This window comes from Ambystoma mexicanum, chromosome 5p, assembly GCF_040938575.1.
Source record: "Ambystoma mexicanum isolate Mex_15411 chromosome 5p, UKY_AmexF1_1, whole genome shotgun sequence".
Classification (NCBI taxonomy): domain Eukaryota; kingdom Metazoa; phylum Chordata; class Amphibia; order Caudata; family Ambystomatidae; genus Ambystoma; species Ambystoma mexicanum.
This window is the reverse complement of record NC_090930.1, coordinates 172,028,182-172,041,300: the sequence shown is the minus strand read 5'-3', so window position 1 is coordinate 172,041,300 and position 13,119 is coordinate 172,028,182. Positions and strand designations below refer to the sequence as shown.

Here is a 13,119-nt window from a genome sequence, read left to right as displayed (position 1 = left end):
TGTGACGGATGCATCCCTCACGGGATGGCAAGCTCATGCCAACGAGTTGACAGTCAACGGTCGTTGGTCTCCGTTGGAGTCCAGACTCCATATCAATCTGTTGGAGCTGAGGGCCGTCTGGCTACCCCTGAAGGCTTTTCTGCCGTCTGTGCAAGAGTGTCCTGATTCTGACGCACCATACAGTGGCCATGCACTACCTCAACAAAAAGGGGGGGGCAGGGTCTTTCCCTCTGTGCAGAGAGGCGATGCAGCTCTAGTTCTGGCCAATCCTGCAAGAAATTTTGATCTCAGCAGTTCATCTGGCCGGAGACAAAAACACGGCGGTGGACGCACTGAGCAGGCAGAGCACGGTCTCTCACGAGTGGGAGCTGGCTCAGGAGATTGTCCTGGAGATCATCTCCCTTTGGGGGACCCCACAAGTGGATCTCTTCGCCTCCAGTGTCAACCGGAAGTGTACATTTCCTCCAAAAGGAGCCTTAGGGGACGCGTTCGTAGTGGAGTGGTCCTTCCCACAGCTGTTCGCGTTTCCTGCAGTCCCCGTCATTCCGCAAGTGCTGCGGAGGTTACGGAGGTTCGGTTCCCGAATGATCCTCATTACTCCGGCATGGGCCAGGAGAACGTGGTACCCGGACCTTCTCGCATGTCCATCTGCCCTCCACGCCGACTTCCCTACCGAGACGATCTGCTCCTCACGGGAGGAGGGTCAGGTTCTCCATCCAGAGGTAAAGTTCCTCAACCTTAATGCTTGGCTTCTGACAGGTTCAGGTATAAGGATTGGGACCTCCCTGAAGATGTGATGGAGGTATTGCTTTCACCAGAAGGCCTGCAACAAAGTCCCTGTGCCGTTGGAGAAAGTTCTGCGACTGGTGCAGGGTTAGGAATGTGGATCCTTTTTCATGTGCCACTCCTGTGGTTGTCTTTTTTGCTTTTTTTGCTAGTGGGTACGTACCATTAATGGTTACCTGGCGGCGCTGTCCATATTCAATGGCTCGTCTGAGGAGTGTTCTTATTTTAAAATTCCTTTGATTTCTCAGTTTGTGAAAGGGCTCACTAATGTGTTCCACCGTCGCCTTTCCAGGTGCCCGGTTGGGATTTGAACCTTGTTCTTAAATTCTTCATGGGAGCTCTGTTTGAGCCTTTACATTCTTACCCTTTGAGACTGTTGACCTTGAAAACTGTATTTTTAGTTGCGGTTACTTACGCTCGCAGAGTGGGCGAGTTGCAGGCACTTTCCGTTAAGCCACCCTTCACAGTGTTCCATAAGGACATGGTTGTCCTTAGGGTTCGTCCTCCTTTTCTTCCGAAAGTTGTGTCGGAATTTCATTTAAGCCAGAAGGTCATTCTTCCAGCGGTCTATCCTCCGCGTCCTGGTAAGGAAGAGGAGAGGCTCCATAGGTTGGATCCTAGGAGAGCTTTAAGTTTCTACATCTCACGCATGTCCGGGTCAGAGTGGACGATCAGCTCTCTGTAGGATATGCTGGAAGGCGTTTGGGACAATCAGTTACTAAACAGACTTTGTCTAGATGGATTATTTTGACAATTTCTGAATGTTACTGCTTGGTGGGTAAGGACCCTCCGGTAGGCTTACGGGCCCATTCTACTAGGGGTTTGGCTGCCTCTGCTGCCCTGCAGAGGGGTGTTCCCATTCGTAACATTTGTGAAGCAGCCACATGGGCCTCTGTCCTTACTTTTGTAAAACACTACTCCCTGGATTCTATCCATGGGCAAGATTTGGCCTTTGGCAAGGCGGTCCTCTATTCTGCAATTTAATTGGGCATTCTAAAATTCTAAATTCTTTTCCCACCTCCTTACGTTGGTACTGCTTTGGGAGTCTGTCATAGATGTGTAATACATCGTAGGAACCAATCACTTCGAAGAACAAGTTACTTTCTTACCTGGTAACATTCTTTCGATGGGATGTTCCGACGACGTATTCCACATCGCTCCCTCCCTACCTGCCCCTCTGCAGAATTTCTTATGCGATTGCAGCTTTCGTTTCCGCAAGGCTTTCTGTAGTCATTCTGGCAGAAGATTGGTGCCACATGTTCTGGGGAAAAAACTACAACTGGGGCTATGGGCGGCATGTGTCCTACTTATAACATCCGGTGACGTCGGCTTGACGGAGGCCCTAGAGGACAGTGCATCAACGCAGGACGCAGACGCCGAAAGTTTTCTGAAGCAGCACAGCTGTGGTGATTACCTGTCATAGATATGGAATACGTCGTCGAAACATCCCATCGAAAGAACGTTACCAGGTAAGAAAGTAACTTGTTATTTCCTACGTTAGTAACTGTGCGTCTGTTATAAATGTTACTGACTCTAGTTCGTATTGCCTCTGTGTAATGTAAGTACTCCTTGCTGCATTTTGCCATTGATGTAAATCACTGTTATTATTTGTACCTTTCCTTGTAACCATTGTACCTTCCTTAAGAAATGCGCCCAGATGCCTTTGGGCCAGGTGCACAATACAAATAATACAAAATTCTCAGGAAGCAAGAAAACCCAGAAACCCGATACTACTATTCCAGTAAATGGAGACACTTTGTTATCTGGTGTAATGCCAAGGGTGTCAATCCCCTTGACTGCTCTCCTACTCACATTGTATTGTACCTGACCCACTTACTAGATTCAGGCCTGGTTTTTAATTCCCTAAAGGTTCCCCTAGCTGCTCTCTCAGCCTACACTACATCACAGCAAAAGGTGCTGTGTTGGAAAATACTAGTTATTAAGGCTTTTATGAAAGTGGTTAAGAGGATTCACCCCGCCCCCCCCCCCCCCCCCCCCTCCTTTCAAACCCAGCTCCCGGGTGGTTCTGACTAGACTCATGGGGGTCCCCCTTTGAGCCTATGCACAAGGCAAGTCTAAAATACCTTACCTATAAGACAGCCTTCCTAGTGGCTATCCCTTCTATTAGAAGGGTTGGTGAACTACAGGCCCTTTTAGTACTAGACCCTTTCGTTACTGTTCACAGAGAGAAGGTGGTTCTGCGCACTCGCCCTCGATTTGCGCCTTAATTTATTTCCACGTGAACCAGTCAATAGAACTGCCCACTTTCTTCCAGAACCCGACTAACATGGCCGAAAGGAGCCTGCACACGTTAGATGTGCGCAGGGCAGTCTTTTACCTGGAAAGAACAAAAGCACTGAGGAAAACGTTTCAGTGGCAGCTGGCAGAGATGGGGATCCTGTCTCTAAGTCTGCTATCTCAAGGTGGATAGTCAAATGCATCACACTTTGTTACACTCTTGCTAAGAGAGAACTGCCCTTCAAGCCTAGAGTATATTCTACTTGAGGCACTGGGGCTTCCATGGCATTCATTGCAAATGTTCCCCTAGAATCCATTTGCAAAGCGGCAACCTGGAGTTCTGTACACACCTTTACAAAACACTATTGCCTAGACACACATTTTAGGGCTGATTCTAAGGTGGGACAAGCAGTACTAAGACATCTATTCACTACTGTTACTTCTCACAACTCACCTCCAACTCCGCGTACTGCTCGCTAGTCTATGCACAGCAAGTGATTCTAAGTAGATTAACAAGCATCAGAAGACAATAGCATTCTGATGATTGTCTCTGCTTAGATTCACATGCGCCCACCCTTCCTCCCCGCTCAGGTGGAAGGAACATAGAAGTCTTACTACTTTCTCTCTTTTATTTACTCACTAAATTAGCCTTGGGTTCCCTCATGGCAGAAAAAATACAATCGGAGGGACCTCGGTGCATGAGGGATTTTGGGTCACTGCACTTCGCGTTAGGGATAGTGTTACAGACAAATTTATGCCGACGTCCCCTTTCGATCCTCAAAAGACAAGATGCAATACTCTGCGGTTACCACTGGATGCCAGGCCATATACACAGCATGTGAATAGCAGATACAATCATCAGAAATGCTGTTACAGTAAGTAATGCATGTCATTATATTTGCACCAGAATCACTTTAAATAATTCAGACATTTACAGTAAAACACTTAGGAATACTTCATAATACACTTCAAAGGGCACTTTCACTTTTGTGTTTGTTTGCGGTTACATTTGTAGCAACATTAGAAAGGGAAAAGTCAATGTTATTGTATTATATTATCGTTTATTGCGCACTCATGCAGTTTTCATCCGTTTATATGGTAGTACATTTAGTCCAAAAACACAACCCTAGCTAAAGGTAGTTTGTAGAGGGCTTGAAGCGGATAATGAAGAGTTCCTGTGGATTTCTTCTAGTGTCTAGAGTTATTGAAGCAGAAATTTAACTAACAAAGGAGACCATTAAACGCACTCTAAGGGGACACAATCAGCGGTTTGGGTCTGAGGTAAGAGGGGGTTGCCCTGGTCACCTCTACATGCACTCCAGCGTTCTGGAGAACCTTCCTCGAATCAGGTAATCAAAACCGTTTTCCCGACAGTACCTTAGGATAGAAGAAAATGTTCGTGCTGGATGCTTTGCGATGTTGCAGCTCTGGACCTGACCTCTGGATTCCTTGGTCTGATGACTAAATGAAGGACAATGGACTGTATCACTCAGCAGCAGTCTTCAAGGAGGATCTGTGGCACGACTTTCAGCAACGTCTTTTTTTGTTTGTTTATTTGAATGGCGCCCCCGACCTGGGGGCTTGGTTCACTCTGCAGTTTTGGCACCTTTTCAGCAGCACCAACAAAGGACACAGAATGCGCGGTCAATCTAACTCGCTTCCTGCAGTCCCACACTCTGGTGATGGGGTCTGGACAAGTTGGATCGGATCTCTGGAGTGTACGTATGGGTTCAGCAAAGATTTGTATGGATTTGGCCTTTCCACAACGATGCTCTCGAAATGGGCAGCAGGTCCCCTGGTTTTTCGGTTCTGCAACTCTGGAAGTTCCTAGGACCTCGGGTGATAGCAGGTTTAAAAGTGTGTCTTCGGACTGGTTGTTCCCACCAGCCAAAGGGAAGGAGTCGTCCTCTTCGGAGCTCTACAGTCGCATAGAAAACGGGGTTGGGACAGCAGTGGTCGCTTCAGTGTAGCAAAGGGTCTGCAGGCGTCTCTGGTCGTTTTCTTTCGGTTACTTCAGTTTCCAGTGGTCGACTTGCTTTACACTACAGAAGCTTCACCTTGTATACAGTTCCAGCACACAGCACTGCAATCTCACTCTGCAATTTACAGAAAGGGGCTTTTAGCTGTCCAATCGGGACAGCCAGAACCCCAGTGGGAGAAGATCCTTTTTAGGCACTCTGGCAGACAAAGGACGGGGGGGTGGTAAACTCCTCCCCCCACTTCCTGCCTGCCCAGACACTCTGGAGCCTAGGCAAGGGCACCCAAGGGTTCTCGCTGAAGGCAAAACATACACACAGTCCTCCCCCTCCCAGAATGGTAGAAGAAGGGCTGACAAAGAACAACCACGCTAGTAATGGCAAAAAACAGAAGGGAGCCCCTGAGTTGGTACTCGGGTACCCTTATTGTGCACCACCGAGGCTATGGACACAGACTGGGGTAGAAAAATCTCTACCTTAGAGACCCCTAGCACTTTTGTTCGACTTTAGAACTTTTAAAATTTTAACCTTGAGAGAGTGAGACCTTTTTCCCACTCTCATGTATTTTTCTGTGATTTAACACAGTTTCTTTTTGGATTTTGGAGTCTGACAAACTCCTTAGGCATTATCTTTGCATTGTGACACACAGCACCTTCAGTGCAGTAGCACAGGGAAGTCTTAGATTTCCCAAAGGTTTAAATACCTTCTCTTGGTTGGACTACTGTTTCCAAGAGCAGTGAAGTGAAATTGACTTACATTTTCTAACTTTCTAGACCCAGCACACACTATCTTACCATAGGGTCCTGGAGGTGTTACCTAGTAGCCCCTTTGTCTAGTTGCTCATGTAACATTTTTGTTATCCTTTCTACAATTAATGGCTGGTGGCAGTGGTTTACTTTTTACTACCATTATGGGTTTTTACCGTGGGCTGCGTTCGCAGCTGCAGTAAAAACACCCATGGGTGCCCATTTTGTCAAAATGGCCCCGGCCTTGGTTTTTCACCATTTCCTGCTGGAAAGGTCCTTCTTGATGTTTACTCTGCGCACCAAACCAGGTTTGGTCCCTTTGTTCATTTTGTCTTTGGCGGGATCCAGCCCCTGCCAGACATGTTGGAGCCAGCCTCTGGCTCCAACATGTCTGGCAGGGGCTGGAAGTGAGGGAGGTGCCAGAAAATCCCTGTGCTTAATCCCTTTGTTACAGGAATGCACCCAAAGGTGATTGACCGGCTGGCTGTCCAGCAAGGACAGCCACCCTGCTGGGTGACTGACAGCTAGGCTGGAATGAATGGGAGAAACCTGCACAAAAGGCGAGGCTTTTTGGCTTGAAAGGCAGAGTCGACCACTGGGCGAAGGAATCCGAAGAACTTGGAAGAGAGCTTGCTGCAACTCCTGGGCTGTTGGTTTGCCCATTGAAGCCCTGCTGCTGTGCTGAAGCTCTGAATTAGTGTCGACTAGAGAAGCCCTGCAAGACCGATTTTTCACCTTGAGTTGGTGGGACCAATCAACTCCAAACTGAACTCGTTTGGACATCCTCTTGGAGCTGGCTGTACTGCTGCTGCTGCAACCGAAGTGCCAGGAAGTGGAACGCCATATGGAGTGCATCACTTTTAAGACAGATCCGAGCTGCTGGAAGATACCCCGGACTCCCAGTGAGCAGGATTGACCAAGCCTGAGCCACCTCAACAGAGTGCTGGACCCGAGATGCAAGGATCATCCAGAGTGGTGAGACCACAGTGGTGCTTATTTGCTGTGAGGCGAGGAGCTGAAACCGCAAAATGCAGCTGAATAGAAGTTGGTCCTTTTCTGTCGCCGACCATCCCGTTGTGTTGCAGGAGTCTCCAGAAGTCCTCCCGTTTGTCCCTACGACTGAGGCACAAGAACAAAAAGGATCTGCAGAGCCACACAGGAACAGAAGCCAGCTGGAACCATGTCTTCTAACCAAAGGTACTGTACAGTCTAAGAGAACTTACCTCTTGTTGTGGTAGCCTTACTTGATCTCAGTTGAGACTTGTCTTGGTTGCTTCTGTAGAGTTGCTTGCATCGTCTACCTCTCACAGGCCTCCCAGTTGTGACCCTACTTGGATTCTACTTTTTCTACGAAGACTGCTAAAACATTGTGCAAGACTTTTTTACTTATCTCCAAAAAGTGCTTCAGCTCACCTAGACTTTTGCTAACTTATCATTGGCTGACCTGGCTCCCTGAAAGACTTGTCTTCCCTCTGACTTTTGTGGTTTACCTTTCCTCCGGCAAAGGGTTCATTTGCTTTGCATTTGCGGGTTCAAAAGTACTTACCTGCTTCAGAATATGTGTGGATCTCTTGTTTTATTCTTAAACCCTTTTCTTTGACACAAACTTCAATATTATTCTAAATGTACCAGTGATCTATTAATGTCCACAGTGTCCTAACTATTTAAGTCACCTGAGGGTGTAGGCAGTGTCTGTGTGCCATCCCAAATGGATACTTGCTGATTTAGAGAAACTAAGAGTGTGTATTTTGTAGTGTATTTGTGTTACTGTTATATTACCCCTTCTGAAGAAGGCTTATTCAAACTGACTGTTAAATAAATTAATAATGATTTAACCAAGAAACTTTGAGTGTAAGTGTTTATTTGGATACTTGTCACTCTGTATCTCTGTGTAACTCCCCTACTGCTCACATCGCCCCTCGAGATAAGCCTGGCTGCCTGCTCAGCCACACTACCAACCTGTGTAGGTCAGACTTATACCAAAGGTTGGGCCCCTTTTGCCAGGAGGTCAAGGTTGTTGTAGTGCACCCAAAAGGTACTGCTCCAAATCTTGCCCAGCAATGCAGTATTATTCACTTTGAGTCACTTAGTTGTACCAATACTTGTTACAAGTATATCTTGCAACATATGTAACTTTGTTCTATTGTGATTGTATACAGTTACACCACCAGTATTACATTTAAGAACCCAGTTCAGAGCTAGTAATATAACTTGTATACTTTCTAGTGGAGTGCCAATCTATCAGACTAAGTATCTCTCTAACTCTAAGAACTGTAGTTATCTTAGGATAGAGAAGAGTCTCAAAGGAGGGCCTTAAGGGTCCCCAGCAACACTGCCCATAGGGAGCTGTGGACTGCAATAGTAAAATACAGATACCTTTAAGAGGTATGGAGAAAAATAAACTACATAGGACAGTAGCATACAAAGAATAGAGATCCAAAAGACAGAGCCCATAAGAATGTATGAGTGGACAAAAGCTCCACTCATTCAGGATTTCAGAAAAAGGTCCAGAAGTCCAGCAAGAAGTGCTGGGGGTCTCACTAGGAGAGGGAATAAAGCATAAAAAATTATTAATCTCCCTAGCATACACATTATGTTTTGGCCTTTAGTTGCTTATGCCCATTTTTTTTAAATCTATGATCGCAAGTACTCTATCGAACCAGGAGGCCCTGTATCTGCCATTTCCAGCGGCACCCCGACACCACCTTTCTGATTACACTCTTAGTAACCATTCGTATAATTGGAATGTGTACAATTAAATAGTTTAAAACATGGTGGAAAATGTACACTGCCATGAGCTCATGCTTTGGAAACATTTTATTTGTAATCCAAAAGTTACAAAAGAAAGAGTTGGGATACAAAGTATCCTAATTACACGTTACTTTAGCATGTGTGCTGTTATAGAAATACACAAAATTCATAAAGATAAAGAGAGATAGTCTTATGGACAGATCAGTTTCCCCATAAAAATGAGACTAACACAAGGGATGTAAAGCAGAAGGCTTTACTTGCCTCCAAAGGCTCATGTCAGGACTAACAGCAAAGCAAAAAGTAACAGGGTGTGCCATAGATGCTTATGGGATGAAAGCTGCAAATTGAAAAATGTTGGTGCACATATTCTCCTTTTTTGCAGATCATCCATTCTGTTCTTGCTGCTGGCTCCTTCTATTACCTTGCAGCCCATGAATGGAATCTTTCTTCTCAATCTTCACTCCTACTCCCACATCTCTTTGTAAAGCACTCAAAAGTTCCTTTTCTTTAAAGTCCTCTGATTATCCTAACTAGTTTTATTCCCAGGGCCATGATATGCTCAGGTAAAACTGCACGTCATACTACTCTAAAGCAAACAATTAAAAAAGATTAGGACATGAAAACGTTTGCAAAAATACAAGGGGACTGACAAAAGTTGGTCAAGCAGAGGCAAACATCTGTTTTACCGAACTGTTGGCAAATTTCAGATCAAGATACTGAACGGCTAGCACGGATTTGTATGTACATGGTCATGTTTCTTAGCTACGGCATAGTTATAAGTCTGTTTTTTCCTTTCATTTAGTTAGTATTATGCACATTCAATGTTTCATTATGTATGTGTGGTGTACTGCCCCATAAAGTTTTGGCATGCAGAAAATAGGTTTATTGGCTTTCTTTCTGCATAGCCTTTTTTGAAATTGTAAAATGTCTTCAAAATGACAATAGTACAAACAATGCTAGGTAAACTGGTGCACAGGTTATATTTTTGACATCAGTTACACATTTTCTGACACAAGGACATTGTTTAGTTTGTCAAAATAATAACTTTTTTTTTTAGGAAAACAACATCAAAGGGAAAAAAAGGGAAGAAAGATAGTGGTAGTGAGAGCGAGACTGGCAGTGAAAATGATGTGGAAGTGATCAAAGTCTGGAATTCTAGATCGCGAGGAGGTGGAGATGGAAATGCTGAGGAGGCAACAAACAATAGTGCACCTGTGAAGTCGGAAGAAAGTGAGTTCTTTTGAACTTGTTTGCTGTTAGCACTGGTTTCCGGTATACATTACTGCTCATATAAGTATGCCTTTCACTTGTGGATTTAACTGCTTTAACGGTTTCCCATGTCAGAAGGGCAACCATTTGGAACTGCTGCTCTTGTAAGCCATGTTGTAGCTTAGGTGAGTTGCAAATTGTGATATTTTCTTTGAACCAGAAAATTGTAGTATCTTTCCTAGGCTTTGAAGCACAGAATTTGACTCTGTATGATACAGCTGATGATGTTTCAGTCTTCCACCACCATATCTATTGTTCACAGGATGAGGTCAGTGTGAGCACTTGACTGTCAATCCCCAAAGAGATGTTATGCCTTACATTGACACTACAGGTGATAGCAGTCCAATAGGTGAGAAGAAACCAACAATGAGATCTTTGTTGGTTTTATTTTTTAAATACAGTTTAACTAGTAATGAAGATCTGAATGCTTTGCTTTTATTTAGATTGTAACGCGACTAAGAGCTTTTAAGGTCTGTTAGGGGAGTTTTCCTACAGTTCTACTGGCCGTAAGACTTAAGTAAGCTATCTCTTCTTATCAGTCTGTACTAGCTCAAGAGCTTGGTAGTGTGGCAGAGTAGTCAGGCTTTTCTTAAGAGGAAGATGTGAGCTGTAGGTATGTACACCGAATCTTAGCTAGACGGGCACAACAAAGAAGCACTTATAATACATTTTGTGTATATAAATATATGTGTATTTACACCAGAATCAATTTAAATACTTCAGATGTTTACGATAGAACACTTAGGAATATTTGGTGATAAACTTCAAAGGGAGTTTTCACTTTTGTGCTAGTTCGCGGTTACATTTTTAGCAACGTTAGAAAGGGAAAAGACAAGGTCATCACATCAGTAACTGCGCACTCATGCGGTTTTCAACAGGTCATATGGTAATGCTTTACTCTGCAAACACATATAGAAAGGTCTGGCCTCTCCGAACTGCCTCTAGCTAGGATTGTTTTTGGACTTTAAAGACTTGCCAGGCGAAAAAACCATCTCTAGAACCTCGAACTAATCTGACAATCAGCGAATTATGAAAAGTTCCTGCAGATTTCTCCCAGTGTCTAAAGTTATTGAAGTAGCAATTTAGCAACTAACAAAGGAGACCTTAAAACAGACTTGAGAAGGGGACACAAGCAGCGGCTTGGGTCAGAGGTAAAAGGGGGTTGCCCTGGACACCTCTACGTGCACTCCAACGCTCTGGAGCGACTTCGCGGAATCAGTTAAGCAATACCTTTTTCCCCACAGTACCTTTTGGTTTTAAGAAAGTGTTTCGTGTTGGCTTCTCTGGGATGTGGCAACTCTAGACCTGACCTCTGGATTCCTTGGTCTGGTGACGAACGGACTGTCTCTCAGCAGCAGTCTCGAGGGAAGACCTGTAGCACGACTTTCAACATTTTCTTGGTTCCCTCTGCAGTTTTGGTGCCTTTTCAGCAGCACCAACAAAGGACACAAATCGCCCTGTCGATCTTCTTTAGTTCCTGCAGTCCCAAACTCTGGTGAGGGGGTCTGGGCGAGTTGGACCGGATCTCTGGAGTGTCCTTATTTCAGCAAAGTTTTGGACGGATTCTGTCTTTCTGTGATAATGCACTCGAAATGGGCAGCATATCGCTCGGGCCGTTACCGACAGGGTCGGCCTGCCGCCTCAGTTAATATCACCTCATTCTAACCTTCCTTCTGTCCTCATTCTCCTCAATCGTTCTTCTGCCTTTGATACGTCCAACCCATGCCATCCTGCTCAATCGCCTCTGTGATAACCTGGGTATCACTGATCAGGCCTTGGCCTGACTGACCTCCTTTCTTACTGACCGGCCCTCTCAAGTCCAACTGGGGCCTTTCCACTGTTCTATCTCTATACCTGTGGTGTTCTCCAGGGGTCTAAGCTTTCTCCCTGGCTTTTCAACCAATACCTGGCACCTCTTGCCCTCCGCATCGCTGCCTTCTTCTCCAACTTTCAGTGTGAATTTTGAATTCTTTACAACGTGCACACAAACTTAATCAAATCCTGGCGCAGATACAACAGTAGACTAAATAAAGAAGATTCAGTCATGTAGATATTAGTACCATTGAAATTCACAAGAGAGGAGGGTAAGAACAGCGCCTATTTGAAAAGATGAGTCTTTAAACCTGCTCTAAAACATCAAAAAGGGAGTTGGCCTTCTTAAATTCATTGGGAGACTGTTCCACAGTCTTGGTCCAGCAACTGAAAATTATCCTGGTAATAGTAAGCAGAAGCTTGTCTTCCGGTCTTAAAACCCGAGCTGGATAATACAAGTTGAGTTTGTTCATTAAGTAGCTTGTGCCAAGCCATTAATACATTTGTACACCAAACACCCAATCTTAAATTTTATGCCGTCCTCTACCGGTAACCAATGAAGGGAACAGCTGAGGCCTGAATTTGAGGTATTTTTGGATACACCAAATACCAATCTTAGTCCTGCATTTTGTGCTTTTTGTAAGCGATAAATCTGTTAAGCTGGGGCTCCAGCTAGGAGTCCATTGAAATAGTCTAGTTTGGAATTAACTTGAGCTCCCACAACCAAAGCACGATCAGTATCAGGTACGTAGGCAAGTGCTTGACGTAACAAACAGATATTGTAAAAAACTGATTGAACTTTGGCCGAGACTTGACCACTGCAGCCCAGAACACTCTGCCAAACACATTTGATATTTTTAAGCTTTTCCCCTCCAGTAGGTGTTTAGGTCCAAACAGGTTAACCTCTGTTTTTTGGGGTTAAGTTGCAGCCAGTTTTGTACCATCCAAACCCCTATTTCCTCCAAGCTTTTGCCTACCTTAGCAAGAGCGTCTTCCACGTCAAGCCTGATGTACAGCTGCTTATCAGCGTATGAGTGGAATCTGAGATGGTGTTTCTCCAAAATATCCATTAGTTAGCAAAGATAGATATTGAATAAGAGAGGGTGTTATGCAGATGACACCCAGTTCTCTTTCAGGCTCCTCCCAGCCACTTCTTCTACTTCTCTCATTCCAGATTGTCTGGCCCGAGTTCAGGAATGTTGTGCCGCCAATGATCTCTGCCTTAATGCCAGTAAGACTAAGATCTTCCTCATCGGAACACCAGCTCCCTCCTTTCCCTTCTCTCTCTCTCTCTGACCGCCCACTCTGGGCCCTCTTCCTGCTCCTACTTGTGAGGCTAAGAACCTTGGGGTCATCTTAGACTCCACCCTCTCCTTCTCTCCTCATATCTCTGACATCTCTAAGAAGCTGCACCTCCTCGAAGGTATTCTTTCTTTCCTCACTTTCCCCCAGAAGCTCACTTTCTCCGGAGCTCTGGTACTCTCTAGGCTGGACTACTGCAACAGCCTCTTTCTAAATCTTCCTGCCTCTACTCTCCGATC

General features: G+C 45.0%; 1 protein-coding gene across 1 annotated transcript in view; it reads left to right on the top strand.

The window, feature by feature from the left end:
* Positions 1-13,119, top strand: part of ATRX (ATRX chromatin remodeler) — a 2,430,811-nt gene that overhangs the window by 1,886,529 nt on the left and 531,163 nt on the right. Inside the window, exon 25 of the mRNA XM_069612585.1 lies at positions 9,555-9,727. Coding sequence (XP_069468686.1) covers positions 9,555-9,727 — 173 coding nt within the window. The remainder of the gene's footprint in view (positions 1-9,554; positions 9,728-13,119) is intronic.